The sequence below is a fragment of the Pygocentrus nattereri genome, chromosome 28 (genome assembly GCF_015220715.1).
Source record: "Pygocentrus nattereri isolate fPygNat1 chromosome 28, fPygNat1.pri, whole genome shotgun sequence".
Taxonomy (NCBI): domain Eukaryota; kingdom Metazoa; phylum Chordata; class Actinopteri; order Characiformes; family Serrasalmidae; genus Pygocentrus; species Pygocentrus nattereri.
Window position 1 is genome coordinate 17,577,275 of NC_051238.1, and position 19,646 is coordinate 17,596,920.

Below are 19,646 nucleotides of genomic sequence, written 5' to 3' on the forward strand. Positions count from 1 at the left end.
CTGCTGGGGTAGGCTCCAGCATTCCCCCGCGACCCTGACGGAGAAGCGGCTTTGAAAATGGATGGATGGATGTTGGGCAGAATACTTAGGTAGAGGTCTGAACACTGAATACACTGTCCTAATTGTATTAAGTGAAATATTCCATTACCATTCATAAAAACTAATGTTCCCAGAATACATTTAAAATACATATTGATGAAGCAGATGGGAAAACTCTGCTGTTGTAATTTGTAATTAACTCTGTTCCTCAATGTTTTGTGAAAAAATTCACAAAATTTTCAGCATTATTAAGGCTCTCATCACCTGCTCCAGTCCACTGCTGTATTTATAACCACACTACAATCAATACATTAATTAAAGATTATCACATTACAGTAACAAAATCTTCCAAATTAGTCTATAAAGTGGGCCGGCTTGTAATTTTCAGTTAATGACATACTATGTTACTTACACATGCACAAGTCCAGTACAACATGCTTTAGCTTATCACTTGTAAACATGTCCACTAATGAGGAGACTGTTTATTTCAATCATTCCTCAAAGAGCTTGATAACACTGAGATTAGTTACTGATCATCACCTTGACTTATCTCTACTCAGGCTTTAGCAGAGCTCAGTAACACTGAGCTTAATAACTGATCATGTTGATTTATCAGTCGACTCAGGCTTAAGTAGAGCTCAGTAAAACAGATTAATAACTGATCATCACCTTGATTTATCACAAACTCAGGCTGTAGCTGAGCTCTTTTACACATCATGTGCTGATTTAAAAAAAAAAAAGGCAAACAAGCATTGGTGGTGTTTTATAGCCGGTGTGTTTTTTTTTACATATTTAGTGAGTATTCTAAAGGTTTTTCCTTCACATTTAAAAGGTAACCGTATTCTGAATACCACCTTTATAACATGTAACTTGGATGTAATGCTCAATTTGTGTGAACACATATTCCCAAAACTTCTATTGCGTTACTTTCCAACTTTGTCTGTAGGCCACTGGGTTCAAAGCACATGACTTGACCTTTGTTGAGTGATTTCTGCTGGACTAAAGAGTGACTGGTAAATTGTGATATGTACCACTGATTAAAGAAAACCTCAGCAGTGAACAAATCAACAAAACGTCTTAGAAGATTCATATTTATTCTTTAGATTTAATTACATGTTACTTAACATATTTAAACAATTGTCCCTACTAAAAGGAACACATTTGTAAAGTTAAAAAAAAAATACATTGAGCCAGTTTTTAAAAGCCTGTAGAGAGCGAGTACATGAGTGGTTTTCAATCAGAAGAATTAGAGGCACATACATACATACATACATACACACATACATACATACATACATGATTAACAGAAACAAAGGGAACTGCATCAATGAGCAAGGCTAAGAAATAGAAGCAGTCACAAACAGAAGTACAAGCCCTAGTCTTTACATAGTAAGGAGTGCTAACTGGTGTCTAATGTAATACTTTTGTCTGGGTAAAATGCCATGTCCATAATGCTCATAAAAATCTATATAAACTGCAAGGAAAAAGTTATATTGGTCAGAAAACGGTCAGTGAGAGTCATATCTGATAGGCTGCCTATTCCCTTGTGATTTTTCAATCACCTTTTACTTTGACCATTAAAAATCATCACTCTAATGCAAATATTCAAGTCAAAAAGGATATTCTTAATCCTGTAATATCTGAAAAGTCAGAAATCCATGGCCAAAAAAGCACTTTCTCTCTTTACGGACTGATCATCATGCCTAATGCTATCACATGAAAAGTCTGACTGACAAAAATGCATCCAATGTCCAAAAAGGCAGTAGATGCATCACACAGTCATTTAAGACTTGCAGACAATGCCCTGGAGGTCAAACCCAAACTTCAGGCACAACGGACACTTTGAAATGCAAACGAGCACTACACAATTTATCTGTGCCCTGTTATTGGTACCATACAGAAGTTAGTGCACATAGGAGACTGAAATGGGTAAAGACAAAAAAGCTACATATTCTGAATTCTTCAATATCAAATTACAGGAAAAATTGAACATCAGTGACCACAAATTTTGTAATGTGTCATTTTGGACATCATTAAACCTTGTTGAGTGTTTTGAAAATGTTTAGTGCAGCAACTATGCTGATGTCTACTGGGAATATCACTCATTTTTCAAAATCTCAGCATAATTAAATGGTTAAGATGTAAAACAAACTCATTCACAGCAGTTTGATATATTCTAGATAAAGTCAGAAAGTCAACTGTTCACAGTGGTGGTGGTGGAAACCAGATTTCTGGAGGCTTTAATGCTTCTAAAAGCTACACAAAGTTATTGCACTGGTCATTTTGAATTGTAAATAAAACGAGATAGACATCGGTGACCCCTGGTTCCCATCACCACCACTGCAAAGAAATCAGACTGTAAGTTTCTCTAAAGTGAATCATTTCACATCAAACCACTCCGAATGGCTTACAATTAAATTATGCAGAAATCTTGACTTCTTTCCCTTTTGCCCTCTCTTGCCCCACATAATTTGTCTTAAAGGTTCAGAACTTTCCTACAGTCAGCATTTCACAACTTAAGAACACATAGAGCTTAGGTGAGAGGCACTCCTTAAAAGAACTTCCTGGGTCTTTCTTGGTTCCTCCAGATATCAGAACTAAATACACTTGTACTGAAGAGGTTCTTTTCAAGTGAAAATGAGTTAAGATCAGTTCATTGTTTTCAAGGCCTACAACTTCTAACGATAGTGTAATGTTCTGCATTTCACCAAGATATTATTTTTTTATCTAAAACAGATTACAAGTGCAAGATATGAATATTTTGAATTAAACAGTTACAGGCAAACAATTATTATATAGTATATACTGTACAATTACATTCCAACAAATACTTAGAAATTGTTATTTCAGCTGTCATACAAGATCTCCAAATAGACTGTCAAACTCACTTATGTGAAGGGAACAAGAAGCTCAGAATAGTGTAAAAGTTGTTTGGAAACCAACTGAAGCTGTCAAAATGCTCCGATTAGGTTTCGAAGGACACTTACAGTGGGCCAAAACTGAATCCTAACGGATTTTTCAACATACTAATCAATGGGAACCTGAAATCTAAACTAAATCCGGACGAAAACTAATGCATTCTCCATTAATACACTGTGGAAAATAATCCAATTCTTCAAGTCACCACAAATGTTACATGTATGATGGGGCACTTTCATCTAACAATCTTTTCTTCCAACCTCATAGCAGAGTTTACCTCCAGAACGATCACTTTCATCATTATACCCATTGCAAAATACATAACCCTTCAGTTAGAATGACTGGGCTTTCCAGATTAAGATGTCAGACTTAGTAAATGTCAAGTCTTTCCAATATTTTCATACATTTAGCTTGAACTCATGTTACATAACCCAGTGCAATGTGCAGAGGGAGTCATGTGTTAATGTGCCAGTGACAGTTCATCATGCTGTGGACTGGATGAATGAATTAATGGGCAGCCATTTAATCTGACTTTAAAGCACATGAACACCTTAAAGTCAAGCACTGAGGGTTTAGTCCTTTACCTTTTTACCACTTCTCCCCTAAGGCCCAAACTCTGTCCCAACTCCTGCTGCTGTAGGAGGAGTCACTGGCTACACGGACAAAGCTGGGACTGAAGATGGTATGACTGACAAGTTTTCTGCTAAAAACGGTGGTGTCGACAGTGCGTCCCAGCACCCGTAAGTTCAACGCTTTGTCCCTCGTCAAAGTCCTTCACCTCCTCCTCCTCAGTGGCTGTGTGTTGAGTCTGGTTGAGGTCAGGAGAGCTCGGACTTGCTGAGGGCTATAGCCAGCTCCAAATCCTCCTGCTCCTGCTGCGTGAGCCGTGCCACACGCTCCCTCTCCTCTCGCTCACTCTCCCTCTTCGCCCACTCGATCATGTCCTCCTCCGTGGGGTACTGCTCCACACACACAAAAACCCATTGGAAATACTGTTATCACCAACATGCAATAACCTATTTTGGGTCAGAGAGCTGTCAGTTAAATAAAAATCAGAATCAGTTCTGGTTCTGGAGGACAGTGTGCAGCACAATGATTTTCCTCCTCAAACAAGCCTAATTCAACTCATAGGTTAGAACAGGAAAGTCACCAAACTGTGCTAGACTCTTGTCCTCCAGAACCAGAAGTGACAACCCCTGTGGGACATCAATATTATAAAAACAAAAAGCATATACCATGATGCAGAATGAGAAGAAGGAGTTGCCATCTTCATGCACAGAGAAGTCGATAAGCAAAATGTGAAAAGACTTATAAAATCAGGAATTGTGGGCATCTCGTAATCTTTCACTAAAGCCTTCAGTGAAATGTTACCCTTCAGTCAGCTGAGAATGTTAAAATACAAAAAAAAAAAAAAAAAAACAATACAAAAAGCAGTAGACTAATATTTACTAAAGTTTATCATGTTTATAATATTACATATTCAGGGTTAGATTTCTCATAACAGCACTGAATTTCACAGTCTAACCTGTAGTCTTCGTAGTTTAACATTTTCCTGTGGGACACAAGTTATTGGGGATGCAAATACATGTTATTTTAAAATAATTGTAAACGACAAATAAGTAATTTGACAACTGTAACTATTTTACTGCTCATAGCTCACTTTGATGTCAGAGGTAGTGATGCATTTCTACACTTCATGGCTTTCCAAAGCAGCAGTATGCACCATAATTTACATTAATAGCATGTACTTTACTTTTTTTTTGTATGAAACATGCTCCAGGTATCATCACATTATTGCTCTTGTGGAAACTTGGCCCTTGTCTATGAAAGAAAGTAGTCAAATAGCTTTCTCTAAATGACCTATCCATTAATGGTTTACAAAGCATATTTGTAGGAGGTACAGTATTGTAATGAAAAGTATTTGGAAGCCTATATCTTACTAGGACAGCATATCTGCACTCGCTAATAAAAGCTACTGGATATGCTGCGTACAGGACAAAACAACCAAATCATACTGATGCTATGGATTCCAGTGATGACAGACAGAAAAATCATATAATGTTATAAATGCACAATGTGCTGCAATACACTGTGGGTCAGTTTCCTGGACATTGTAGTCTTGGGATAAATTGTAGTGCCAATGGTGAGTCATCATTTTAGCCTGGGAAACTGGCTCTACAGAGGTTTCATCAGTGCAACGCAGCTATTAGGATGTTTTAAAAAGCTGCATTATACTTAACTCTATGGCTCCGCACAATCACAACTTTGAACAAATATATCCATCCATCCATCCATCCATCCATCCATCCATCCATCCATTATCTTCCGCTTGTCCGGGGTTCGGGTCGCGGGGATCCAGCGAAAGCTGAAGTTCGCGGCCTGATGTCCCCAATAGGACCACATCATCTGCAAACAGCAGTGATGTGACCCTGAGGTCACCAAACCAGACACCCTCCATCCCTTGACTGCGCCTAGAAATTCTATCCATAAAAATTATGAATAGAATCGGTGACAAAGGGCAGCCCTGACGGAGTCCAACTCTCACTGTGAACGAGTCTGACTTACTGCTGGCTATGCGAACCAAACTCCAGCTTTGTTTGTACAGGGCCTGAATGGCTCGTAGCAAAGAGCCATGTACCCCGTACTCCCGAAGCACCTCCCACAGAATACCCCGGGGAACACAGTCGAATGCCTTCTCCAGATCCACAAAGCACATGTGGACTGGTTGGGCAAACTCCCATGAACCCTCCAGAATCCTGGAGAGGGTGAAGAGTTGGTCCAGTGTTCCACGACCAGGGCGGAACCCGCACTGTTCCTCCTGGATCCGAGGTTCGACTATAAGCCGGACTCTCTTCTCCAGTACCCCTGCATAGACCTTGCTAGGGAGGCTGAGGAGTGCGATTCCCCTGTAGTTGGAACACACCCTCCGGTCCCCTTTTTTAAAAAGAGGCACCACCACCCCAGTCTGCCAATCCAGTGGCACCGCCCCCGATGTCCACGCAATGTTGAAAAGGCATGTCAGCCAAGACAGCCCCACAACATCCAGAGCCTTGAGGAACTCAGGGCGGATCTCATCCACCCCTGGAGCCTTGCCACCAAGGAGCTTCTTAACTACCTTAGCGACTTCGGCCTCAGTAATGGACAAGCCTATTCCCATGTCCCCAGACTCAGCCTCCTCACTGGAGAACGTGTCGGTGGGATTGAGAAGGTCCTCAAAGTATTCCTTCCACCGCCCAATGACGTCTTCAGTCGAAGTCAGCAGCACACCATCTCCACTATATACAGTGCTAGTGGCACACTGCTTTCCCCTTCTGAGTCTCCTGACGGTTTGCCAGAATCTTTTCGGAGCCGACTTAGTCACTTTCCAAGGCCTCACCAAACTCCTCCCATACACGGGTTTTTGCCTTGGCAACAACTGAAGCCGCAGATCGCTTGGCCTGTCGATACCTGCCAGCTGCCTCTGGTGTCCCACAGGCCAACCATGCCCGGTAGGACTCCTTCAGCTTGACGGCATCTCTCACCTGGGGTGTCCACCACCGGGTTCGAGGATTACCGCCCCGACAGGCACCAACTACCTTACGGCCACAGCTACAGTCAGCCGCTTCAGCAATGGAGGAACGGAACATGGCCCATTCTGAGTCAATGTCCCCCACCTCCCCCGATATCTGGTCAAAGTTCTGACGGAGGTGTGAGTTGAAGATCAATCTGACAGGTTCTTCTGCTAGACGTTCCCAGCAAACCCTCACTATGCGTTTGGGCTTGCCTGGTCTGACCGGCATCTTCCCCCACCACCTGATCCAACTCACCACCAGGTGGTGATCAGTTGACAGCTCAGCTCCTCTCTTTACCCGAGTGTCCAAAACACATGGCCGCAAGTCCGATGACACGACTACAAAGTCAATCATTGAACTGCGGCCTAGGGTGTCCTGGTGCCATGTGCACTTATGGACATCCTTGTGTTCAAACATGGTGTTCGTGATGGACAAACTGTGGTTTGCGCAGAAGTCCAAAAACTGAACACCACTCGGGTTCAGATCAGAGAGGCCATTCCTCCCAATCACACCCCTCCAGGTCTCACTGTCATTGCCCACGTGAGCGTTGAAGTCCCCCAGTAGGACAATAGAGTCTCCAGGAGGAGCACTTTCAAGCACCCTTCCCAAGGACTCTAAGAAGGCTGGGTACTCTGAACTGCTGTTCGGTGCATAAGCACAGACAACAGTCAGGACCCGTTCCCCAACCCGAAGGCGTAGGGAAGCTACCCTCTCGTCCACCGGAGAAAACCCCAACATACAGGCACCGAGTCGAGGGGCTATGAGAAAGCCCACACCTGCCCGCCGCCTCTCACCATGGGCAACTCCAGAAAAGAATAAAGTCCAGCCCCTCTTAAGGAGATTGGACCCAGAGCCCAAGCTGTGTGTTGAGGTGAGCCCGACTATATCTAGCCGGTATCTCTCAACCTCGCGCACCAACTCAGGCTCCTTCCCCGCCAGTGAGGTAACGTTCCAAGTTCCAAAAGCCAGTTTCAGCAACCGAGGATCAGAACGCCAAGGCCCACGCCTTCGGACACTGCCCGATCCACAACGCACCGAACCCCTACTACTGCCCCTCCCATTGGTGGTGGGTCGATGGGAGGGCGAACAAATATAGTCACTGTCAAAAAAAAAAAAAAAAAAAAAAAAAAAAAAAAAATCTCCAAAATAACTTTGCAAAGGAGACAAAAACAAACAAACAAACAAACAAACAAACAAACAAACATTCTTAACTTTTAATACAAGTAAAACTAAAAAGATTTAATTCCAAGTAAATTTGGAGCATTTCTACTGGTACCATTCATAATTAAATCTTGCTGCGTTCAAGTAATATAGAAAAGAAAAAACCAGAAAAAAGATGTGGAGAAACATGTTTTTGGGGCAGTGCCAATATGCTCTTGCTTTTATGCTTTTACTTCATATTTATTATTAAAAACATGAAGTTAATATATAAATATATTAAAATATTAAGAATTAAGAAGAGTACATCCTAAATACTACACTATATATTTAATCCTGACTGCAAACACAGTCAAGTCTTGGAAAATATATTTGTGAAAAATTAATTAATGTGCTGCTTGCTGATTATACTTTTGAACTTTCTTTCCATCATCAGCTGCCTTTTTTGTAAATTCCACTATCTGAATACAATATCTGCAAAGGCACTCTCCTCTACAGGAGAGCTCTAAAATGTAAGGATACTTTCAGTCAGTCAGAAGTGCTGAGTCATCTTTATACCAGCTTTAGGATTGCACATACAGTAACCATGCTGAGCATGCAGTTCAGACAGAGACAGGGTTAAAAAGTACAAACATGGACAAAGTTAAAATGTACACCAAATAAAACATAGGTGTGTTGTTCACAGGTACCACATTAAAGACTAGGCCACATGCAAAGTAGCCGTGGGCTTTAAAACGACCAGAAAAAGACAGGCACTTTCCTCGCCCTCACCTCTCACCACTGAGCTTGCATGCTTCATTTTCAAAGTAATGGAAAACTGAGCAGTGGATGAAGTACTCACGTTGGACTTGCACAAAACTTTTTAAAAATACCAAACTAAAACTGCTAGCAACTCATCACTTTCAATGATTTACTATTGCAAATTTGAATTTATTGAAACACTGTTTATTGGCACCAATTCATCAGATTACAAAAGTGAAAATGATTAAAAATAAAGCTGAAACCAATGCTTTAAAAACAACACAAACAGCAGCCAAGAGATAAGGCTGGCACCCTTATAAAATATTTTATTGAGCACTTTCTGTAGTTTATAAGGTGTACTGATGACGCTTCATCCAGAAGGGAGGAAGTGGTGAGCACGTGCTAAGGGTGTGCTGGGAGTCATAGGATACAGAGGGACTGATTTCGCAGCCAGGAAGTGCCTGAGCCAATCATAGCTCAGAAAAAAGCATTACATGACAGGAAGTAGGCCAAATCATACAGGTGGACACAGATGATTAGTATGTGCAGCGAGGTGAAGGGAGGGGAGATGAGGGCAGGGCAGAACAATGGACATGCAAGGATGGGCTCAAGCCTTATTCAGAATGGTGGAAACCATGGCACAGAGCACTGGTGTAAAATGAGAACAGCCTACGGCGAGCAGCCCCACCTCTCCAACCACAGCGGAGAACTTATTGATCATGTTGAAATTAGTATAACACAAGCATACTAAGATAACTTAACATTTGTGCATATACATATACAATTTTGTTTTCAACAGAACAGTAAAAAATAAGTATACTGCCATTTTAGCAGAAATTTAAAGGTCTTCATTTATTATTTATATAATACATACATAAGCTGTTTATCTACATACAATAAAAGACAATATATTAACAATGTTCATTATATAAAGCTTGAAATGACTCCAGTGTATCGAGTATAGTGAGCAACACCTCCAAAATAAATAGAAACGAGCAGTGCAGATGGAGCGTTCCTATTACTGGCTATTAAAGGTTGAGAGGCAAAGGCTGCTGCTAGGCAGAGGTGAAAAGTGAAAGGTTAATGTTAGGAATGGTTACTGCATTTCAGGAGGTGGAGAGGGGGCAGGGGAGGTGCTCACTTTGTCAAAGGTGGCAAATCTGTCGGAGTCACGGGAGGCTTGGCAGGGGGCGGAGGGGGCGAAGGGATCCGGCACTGTGTCTTTAGCAGGAAGTGAGGAGAACTCTCCAGAGCTCTGCCCGCTGAATGGCCCGCGTCGCTGAAATGAGTCCGACGACTCTGACCGGTAGATGTTCGACCGCTTTCCTGTAGGTCACACAAATGTACATAAACACCATATGTCCAAATGTAGCTGTTATAAACAAGAGGGCCACATATTTGTAAAAGAAGTAACATAAGAATTTCATCAACCAATCCATATTACAGGTCTGTGTGGGCATGAAATTGCATAGCAAGTAAGCTCATCATTTACAGTGTAAGACTGGCTGCAGGTTTTTTAATTCATTTCTATTTCACTCATCAGGAGCAGACCTCATAATAAAGCAGCTGTGACAAGTAGAATCAGGTGTACTTCTGCTTGACTGAAACAAAAACATTTTTATTTATGCTGCAGGGCCTTGTTGTGACATGCAATACATGACACTGAACTGTAAAAATTAGACATACTTTTATGCACCAAGTATGACATTAGAAGTATGGTTTCATATCATAAGAGGATACCAAAATAGCCTTATATTACACTAAAGGGTGGAGGGGGTGTGTTTTTTGTGTGAAGCAAAAAGAAAGTGAATTTGCCCAAGCTCCAAATTTGTAAATATCAACAAATCAGCCCACACCAGAATATGACATAGAAAAAGAAAAAGAAAGAAATTACAAAAAGGCAAAAATAAGATTCACTCAGTGCTAACCAGGTGGAGGAGGTGGTGGTCTGGTAGGGGTCCCCGTTTTGGGTGGTAATGCAGGAGGCACGTCTGTTTGGTTGTCCTCCTTAAATAAATTCTTACTATTTGTGTTTGATGAGGCAAAAGGATCTGTACCATTAGACTGAAAGGCAAAGGAGAGCAATAGTGAATCAGTAGCAAATCAATCCAAAAAGTGTTTGGTTTTCATCATTAAAATACAGAGTTCAAAGTGGCGTTCAGCTTTAAATTAATACATTTAGTATGATCAGTACAGATAACATGGCTAAAAGTATGACTGGATCAACTATAGCATGGCTGAATTCCAAAAACCACCTTAGACATACAACATATTTATAATAAACAGCTTTACACTTGGTCCTGGTTGTGCTACAATAAGCATAGCAGAATAGAGCAAAGACAGACTTGAATTTTCTCTGAACTGCAAAAGGAATATGAAGTTTACCTTTGCCAGGCTGCTAAAGTCTGCAAATCCTCCTCCAAATGACTCGTTGCCAAAAACTGTGGCAAAGGGATCTGAAACACAAACCAGGATTAGCCTAGAATATGAGCAAAATACACAGGCTTTATGGGACTTTCGTTGCATTTTGCAATGGTTATTCATTAAAAAACTCCATTACAGCAACTAAACCATTAGAACCCAGACACTGCAACCCAACAAAGAATAACTACCGCCAACTAGAAGTGTTTGCCCCTGATTCTCCAGTTAAAAAAAAAGAAAGTAAAGAAACTCTTTTACTGACAGCAGCTGTTAGTAATCTGTAAAGCTAAACCTGGAGTGTGAAAGTAAACTACATTAGGCTGAGTTCGGCACTAGGTTTGATTTGAAAAAAAATCTTAAAAGTGAATGTACATTAAGTAGTGAAATAATGTTCATATGACAAAACATCTGTGAAATGTCTTAATTTAAAGTAATCTGCTATCACAGCATCGTCAGAGCTCTCCATTTTTTCTCATTGGGTATACTATTTTCAAAGATGCTGAATTAAAACCACTTTTGAGAATAAAGCTATGGTTGAGGAAACTGTTGGCAATGAAAGTACCTAAGAAGTGAAAAAATGAAAGTAATCCTGTCTCTCTCCAGCAGATGGCTGTATGTGCTCACCTGGATCTGAATCTGCATTCACTGCTGTTCCTCCTGGAGCAAAAGGGTCATTAGCTGCTGGCGTTATGTCCTTCTGAAGAACAGAGAGAATGTTTGAGATGTTACTGTAGCAGGACCAAAATCTATTTAAAATGGGAAATAAAAAAATATGAGAATAATCCCCCAAACCCAATTCCTAAAAAAGTTGAGACAGATTATAAAATGCATTTGAAAACAGTAAGCAGTGACTTGAAAATTCACTTTGACCTGTATTACATGATAGTACAAAGACAAGCCACTTGTCATAAATCATTAGCAAAAAATCCAACTTAAGAACAACGTTCCTCACAAGCATGTGCAAAGATTTTAGATATTCCACCCTCTACAGTGCATAATATTATCAAAAGATTCAGGAAACCCAGAGAAATCTCAGTGCATAAAAAGCAAGGCTAAATGACCGCGACCTTCGATCCTCCAGACAGCAATGCAGTAAAAACAAGTGTGCTTCTCTGATGAATATCACCACACGGAATGAGGAATACTTTGACAAACCGTTAAAAAATATTGTTCATCTCTGCATTCACAAACATAACTTAAGACTGTACAATGCACAGGGGAAGCCATCCGTCAACAACATACAGAAATGGGCTCAAGTTCATCTGAAATGGACTAATGCCCAGTAGAAACATGTATTATGGTCTGGCAAGTCAAACTTTTAGATTAATTTAGGGAAATAATGTTCTCTGGGCCAGAGAAGAAAAGGACCATCCAGACTGTTACCAGTGTAAAGTTCAAAATCCTGTCTGCCCCATACTATTATGCAGATGACTACCTTTACAAATAAAAAAATTCTTCTTTCAAATGGTGTCTTCAGTCCCCAAACAGTTATTTTGTAGGCAATTTATAGTTTCACAATGTTTTTGTTCTGCTTTCAATTTCATAGGTCAAACAGAATTTGTGAATCAGTTTTTTTTTTTTTTACTGGCATTTCATACAGTCCTAACTTTTTTGGAAATGGGTTTGTAATTTACTGCGAGTAAATTTCTGAACATACACATAATTCGCTGAAAACCCCTTTTGACAGCATGCCAATCATCAAACATCACAATACACCCTTAACAAGCTTGCTGGTTAAGGGGCTAAACAAGATGTAGGTTATGTATTCTACAAAATTGACAAGCATGAAAGAGTGATAAGTGAGTCTCTCTTTAGATTGAACTTATTTTTACTCACTGCTGGTAGATCTGAACCACCAAATGGGTCATCTCCTGCTCCAGACGCGGAACTAAAAGGATCAGAGTCTGTATCCTTTTTGGATACGAATGGTGCATTACCACTGGAACTGAAGGGGTCCGCTGTGACTGCAGTTCCGGCTCTGGAAGAGAATGGATCAGACCCAGTGGTGTTGTTAAGCTGGGAGGAGAACAGGTCTGGGTCTGCAGAGCCTGTGTTTGAGTTGAACGGGTCAGAGGAAGCAAAGGGGTCTCCAGTGGGAAAGTTGGCTGAGGAAGACTGTTTAAAGAAGGTGTCTGTCGCAAATGGATCTGTGCCTTTGAAGGGATCACCTCCGAAGGGATCTGGACAGTAGAACAATCAATTTTCAGTATGGTCTGAGGTCATAATTGGTGCTTTAAAACCAACGTCTTAGACAGAAGGCTGTAATTGTAACCTCAGCACTGGCTAAAGTCAAGACTGCTTACCAGAAATGTCTACTTTTGAGAAGGGGTCATCATCTTTGAAAGGATCACCTGCACAAAAATACAGTGATTAATGTCACACTTGAGATCTGGCCAAACTGATGAGCGTGCGTGTCTGTATGTAACCAGGTTTGAGTATCTTACTGTCTGTGAAGGGGTCAGACTGGAAGAAATCATCAGAAGAGGGGCTGCCAGGGCGAGCAAGAACAGGCTGGGAGGGCTCTTCCTTCTGTTCTGCTGCTGGAGACTCCACCTGCACATCACCCAGTAAGAAAGCCAACTTGAATAGAGGTTTGTACAAACAATTTAGACTGCTAATAAAAGCTTGGGGTGCCTTTCTTTTTTAAAACTTTTCTAAGTAATGTTGAATTTTCACCGTTTTGACCAATAAATGATTTGAGAGGTTTCTTTTCCAAACTAATATTAAAAGTACGTATTACAATTACTTGTAATTACAATTAAGTGCTTTAAAAAGCTGAAAGATTTGCATATTGATGAAATGCTGATATCACAACAATGGGATAAAATGCATGTGGTATGGCATTACTCTTAAAACAGAATTTCTGCCCATTGTTCTTTTGTAGTTTTTGCAAAGAAAAACTGCTAAACAGCCTTCTATTTAAAAACGTGAGTGTGCTGACCTTGGTTGCAATGCCAGTGGGCTGCTGCTTCACCTCCTCTTCTGCTTCCCTCACCTCCGACTCCACTACTGCAGGAGAACTGGTGTTTTCCTGAGAACACCAAAACAGCCCAATGTAACCCACACTCATTCTGTTATACAGTGCTCATTATAGCAGCAGTACATGTGTGACATTCATCTAATTCAACCAGACTATAATTCTTTCTGAAAAATGAAGTGCATCATGACATCATACCACATGACACCACAGTTCTTTAAGATGTATTTATTACAGTACAGGGTTATTTTTATTTTACTTTTAGGTTTTAAAATTGCCAAAGAATTTTATTTTGTCCAAAAATCTGAATTAATTAGAACTAAGGATGCACTGACATTTTGGCCAACAACTATAAAAACTGCACTTTTGGTTTTCAGATGAAAGAGAAAAAAGGATGAACTATTTGGTAAATTATTACCAAAGAAAAATAAGGAAAAGAAAAAGATCAAAAAGGCCCACAAAAGTTTTTTTTTTTTTGCTCTTCTGTTCCAATCAGTGCAGACACATTTAAACAGTTTGAACTGCAGTAGCAAAGTAACTGTGAAAATATCAGCTGTGTAAAACCATTTCACCATTTCTAAGAGGGACATTAGACGTGCTGATCTGTTCAACACCACCCAACAACATCTCAATAATTGGTCGGATATCATTTGAAAACAAAATGTCACTTAATATGCAGAATACAAAAAAGCAAAACAGCAGAAACAGAAAGAACAGTCCTTGCAAGCATGTCAAGGCCATTTGTAGTCTCAGTTTGTTACAAAGTTCAGTTCATTTATTTTCATTTCAGTTCATCCAAAAAAAAGCATTCACCTGATGCATTTTAACACCACATTTATCACATATGGAGGTTAATAACCACACCAACCAAACGCACCTTAAGTGCTGTTTCAGACGGTTCCAGGGCTAGTTTCGGTCGAGGGGGCGTGGCAAACCCCCTGACGTACACACTCGCGGCATATAAAGGCAGTCTGGTCGCGCTGATCTCCTAACACGCTAACAGCTGTTTGCAATTTGCACTCCTATTTACCCCGCCCAGTCGCTGAGGCATCAGCCGTTGGGTAAAGACCTGCGAGTCTACCTGCGCGAGTCCACCGGGCAAGCCTGCCAGTCCTGCTGCCTCCCAAAATGTGCTTCCAACACATCCCTGTTATCTGCGGTATGCACAGAAGGCGCAAAATAACACACAGGCGCCAGAACCATTCTAACCTAAGGCGACTACGGCAAACCACGCCCACTGCTGCCTCATTCTCAGTTGGGCTGTGGAACTGCCAGTCAGCCGTTAACAAAGCTGACTTTATCGCCTCTTATGCCAATCATTTATCATTACAACTACTGGCTCTGACTGAAACCTGGATTAAACCAGAAAACATTGCTACTCCGGCGGCTCTATCAAACAACTACTCCTTCTCTCATACCTCTCGTCCCTCAGGAAGAGGAGGCGGGACTGGCCTATTGATTGCAAATGGCTTGAAACACACGCCACTGCTACCAACAAATACGTACGCCTCTTTTGAGTATCATGCCACGCTGGTTAATACTCCAGCTAAACTTGGCATTATTGTCATCTATCGTCCTCCTGGGCAAATGGGCGAGTTTACAAATGAACTTGATATGCTGCTTTCTTCTATCCCAGATCAAGACTGTCCCATGCTTATTCTAGGTGATATGAACATCCACCTTGACAGTCCGTGCTCCACAGACTTCATATCCCTCATGCACTCTTTCGATCTGGAGCAGGTTCCAAGCCCTCCGACTCATAAAGCTGGTAAAAATCTGGATTTAATTTTTACTCGCAAATGTGACACTGACTCACTAACTGTCACTCCTCTGCACCTCTCAGATCACTATTTCATACAACTCAATGTGTGTATTGAGAAAAAACCAAAAGCTGCTCCAACTATGGTCTCGTTCCGCCGCAATCTTAGAGACCTCTCGGCCGACCAGTACTCCTCACTGGTCACTGATAATATGCCTCCACCAGGATCATTTTCATCACTCAATGTAAATGATGCCACTGATGCACTCTGCTCAACGCTAAGCTCATGTCTGGACAACCTCTGTCCCCTAACTACTAGAGTCATGCGGTCAAATAAACCACAGCCATGGCTTAAAAATGATACAGTAAGGGAACTGCGCTCCAGGCTGCTGAAAGAAAATGGCGGGAAAAACGTATACATGCAGACCTACAGAACTACCAACTGCTCCTGGCTTCGTTCTCAACCTGCCTCACTACTGCAAAAGCTGAATTCTATCACAGCAAAATCAACTCTCTCACTGACTCCCGGAAACTATTTGCAACGTTTAATACGTTGCTCAATCCTCCACCGCCACCTCCGGCTACCTGCCTTACAGCCGAAGCCCTTGCCTCTTTTTTCACTGGGAAAGTGGCGGCCATAAGCAGCCAGTTCACTGATGCAACGTGTAGCGGTCCTACCACATGCTCTGCTCCTCTGTATCCCTCGACCAAAGGTGCCATCTTCTCCTCGTTTACTCCTCTCACTGAGAGCGAGGCACTGACTCTTGTAACATGTAGCCGTCCTACTACATGTCCACTTGATCCGATTGCTACCAACCTACTACAAACCATTGCATCTGCTATCATCCCAGCTATCACACACACCATCAATGCCTCCATAACTACTGGTGTGTTTCCAACTATCTTTAAACAAGCCCAAGTCACACCATTGCTTAAAAAGCCTTCCTGCAACCCTGCCCAGGTTGATAACTACACGCCAGTCTCACTACTACCCTTTCTTTCCAAAACTATAGAAAGAGCAGTCTACAGTCAGGTCTCTGGTTTCCTCTCCCAGAATGACCTCCTGGACCCAAATCAATCAGGTTTTAAAAAAGGGCACTCCACTGAAACGGCTCTTTTATCTGTGATTGAGGCACTAAAACTGCCAGAGCTGCAGGACAGTCCTCAGTACTCATTCTGCTGGACCTCTCAGCCGCTTTTGACACAGTCAATCATGAATTTCTCCTGTCTACTCTATCAAACATGGGTATCTCAGACAATGTGCTACTATGGTTCAGATCGTACCTCACTGGGCGCTCATTCAAGGTATCGTGGCATGGAGAGCTCTCCTCAGCCCACTCGCTATCCACTGGGGTTCCCCAGGGATCGGTACCGGGACCCCTTCTCTTTTCTATTTACACCACCTCTCTAGGCCGGGTTATCTGCTCACATGGCTTCTCGTACCAATGCTATGCTGACGACACCCAGCTCTATCTGTCATTCCCGCCTGATGACCCATCGATCTCTGTGCGGATATCGCAGTGCCTCTCGGACATATCCGCATGGATGAAGGAACACCACCTTCAACTAAACCTGTCCAAGTCTGAACTTCTGGTTATACCAGCTAAACAATCCATTCAACACAACTTCACCATAACCATCGATTCACTCTCACTCTCCCCGACAAAGGTTGCTAGGAATACGGCCGTTTCTAACACAACAAGCCACCCAACTCTTGGTACAAGCAGTGGTCATCTCACGCCTCGACTACTGCAATGCCATACTGACGGGCCTCCCGGCCTGTGTTGTAAAACCACTGAAGATGGTTCAGAATGCTGCAGCGCGTCTGGTCTTTAACCAACCAAAACGGGCGCATGTCACCCCACTGCTCATTGAGCTACACTGGTTACCGGTTGTTGCTCGTATCAAATTTAAAACTCTTATAATTGCCTACAAGGTGGCCTACACAGCAGGCTCCTTCCTACCTGCACTCGCTCCTAAAGGCTTACAGCACCGCACGGCCGCTGCGATCCTCCAATGAACGTCGTTTAGCTTTGCCAAACATTCACACAAAGCAATCGAGACTGTTCTCATACTTGATTCCCCAATGGTGGAACAAGCTACCTTCCGCTGTCAGAGCAGGGGCGTCCCTCGCTATGTTTAAGAAACTCCTGAAGACAGAGCTCTTCGGGGAGCACTTGCTCTAATCGCCTCTTGCAAATCTAGCCACTACCAACCTCATCTCCTTCTTGCCCTCCTTCCCTTCTCTACCCCGCTATTACCCCTTGGCCTCCTTTAAGGCCTGACTATGTTTGTTCTATGTACCACATTATTTGTAAGTCGCTTTGGATAAAAGCGTCTGCTAAATGTAATGTAATGTAATGTAATAAGCCACAGTTTCTCACCATGTGGTTCTGAGGCCAGGCAGTATTGATGGTACCAGCTTTGGACAGCATGCTGGTGTACAGGTCATTCAGAGGGTCAGCTTTTGGCTCAGACTCTTCAGGACTGGAGGATACCTCTGCTGACTCTTCATCAGGCTGCTCCTCAGTCACCCTCAGCTCCTGTGGCTCATCTGTATTGCTCTGATCTTCCTCCTCCTCCTCCTCATCCTTTGGTTTAGTGGGAGGCTGCTCTGTCAGTTGTGGCCACTGCACCTGTTTGTGTTGTTCAGCAGGAGGCACTGTTCCATTCACAAGCGCAGGCTCTTCTTCTAGGACTTTCCAGGTGAGCTGAGCCGTAACTTCTCGCTCTTCTGTCTTCAGCTCAGTCAATTGTTCCTGCATCTGCAGCACAGATCAGTAGCAGAGAAAGAGAGAGAGGGATGAGAAAGAAGAAAGAAAACAACAAAGAAAGATGAGAAATAGAAAATGAAAAACAGGAGAGGATAAAAGAAAGAAAGCAAAAGACAACAAAAAGGGAAAGAATAAAATAAAAAGAAAGAAAGAACGAACAACCCACACAAAGAACAGGCGATGGAGATGAGAAAGAGAGAAGGAAAAGTATAAGAGACAGCATATGGGGTGCAATGGGGAGGAGAGAAGAAAGAGTGGAGATATCTTTCATGTCATTTGAAAAACATCCATCCATCCATCCATCCATCCATCCATCCATCCATCCATCCATCCATCATCATCTGCTTATCCGAGTCCGGGTCGCGGGGGCAGTCGTCCAGAGGCCATTCGTACCAGATGCCCGAACACCTCAACTTGCTTCTCTCCATGTGGAGGAGCAGTGGCTCTACTCCGAGCCTCTCCTGAATCGCTGAGCTTCTCACCCCATCTCTAAGGGAGCGCCCGGCGACCCTGCGGAGAAAGCTCATTTCGGCCACTTGTATCTGCAATCTTGTTCTTTCAGTCACTACCCAAAGCTCGTGACCATAGGTGAGAGTCGGAACGTAGATTGACCGGTAAATTGACAGCTTCGCCTTTTGGCTCAGCTCTCTCTTCACTTTGATGGACTGTATAGGGTCCGCATTATTGCAGACACCGTGAAAATCCGGCTGTCAACCTCTCGCTCCATCCTTCCTTCACTTGTGAACAAAATCCCAAGAGATTTAAACTCCTCTACTTGGGGCAAGAATTCACTCCCAACCTGGACAGAGCAATCCACCCTTTTCCAACTGAGGACCATGGTCTCAGATTTAGAGGTGCTGATTTTCATCCCAGCCGCTTCACACTCGGCTGCAAACTGGTCCAGAGAGAGCTGGAGGTCCCGGCCTGATAACACCAACAGGACCACATCATCTGCAAAAAGCAAACGTGAAATCCTGAGGCCACCATACCGGACACCCTCCGCCACTTGGCTGTTCTGAGAAATTCTGTCCATAAAAGTTATGAACAGAATCGGTGACAATGGACAGGCCTGATGGCGTCCAACCCTAACTGGAAACCAATCTGACTTACTTGCTCTGTTTGTACAGGGACTGAGTGGCCCATAACAACGAGCCCCTCACCCCGTACTCCCAGAGCACTCCCCACAGGATTCCCCGAGGGATGCGGTTGAATGCCTTCTCTAAATCCACAATACACAAGTGGACTGGTTGGGCGAACTCCCACGGACCCTCCAGGACCCTGGTGATGATAAACAGCTGCTCTAGTGT

The 19,646-nt window shown here is 42.6% G+C and overlaps 1 protein-coding gene across 3 annotated transcripts in view; it reads right to left on the bottom strand.

The window, feature by feature from the left end:
- Positions 1 to 1,114: 1,114 nt before the first annotated feature.
- Positions 1,115 to 19,646, bottom strand: part of eps15 (epidermal growth factor receptor pathway substrate 15) — a 45,661-nt gene continuing 27,129 nt past the window's right edge. For 2 of the 3 annotated variants that reach the window (XM_017693549.2, XM_017693548.2), the window contains exons 16-25: positions 17,950 to 18,330; positions 13,771 to 13,860; positions 13,274 to 13,382; positions 13,133 to 13,180; positions 12,666 to 13,009; positions 11,454 to 11,526; positions 10,794 to 10,864; positions 10,337 to 10,472; positions 9,550 to 9,734; positions 1,115 to 3,917 (exon numbers count right to left, since the gene is read on the bottom strand). In XM_017693549.2, coding sequence (XP_017549038.2) covers positions 3,777 to 3,917; positions 9,550 to 9,734; positions 10,337 to 10,472; positions 10,794 to 10,864; positions 11,454 to 11,526; positions 12,666 to 13,009; positions 13,133 to 13,180; positions 13,274 to 13,382; positions 13,771 to 13,860; positions 17,950 to 18,330 — 1,578 coding nt within the window. In that variant the 3' untranslated portion in view covers positions 1,115 to 3,776. The remainder of the gene's footprint in view (positions 3,918 to 9,549; positions 9,735 to 10,336; positions 10,473 to 10,793; positions 10,865 to 11,453; positions 11,527 to 12,665; positions 13,010 to 13,132; positions 13,181 to 13,273; positions 13,383 to 13,770; positions 13,861 to 17,949; positions 18,331 to 19,646) is intronic. The other variant, XM_017693550.2, reaches the window with a different exon arrangement.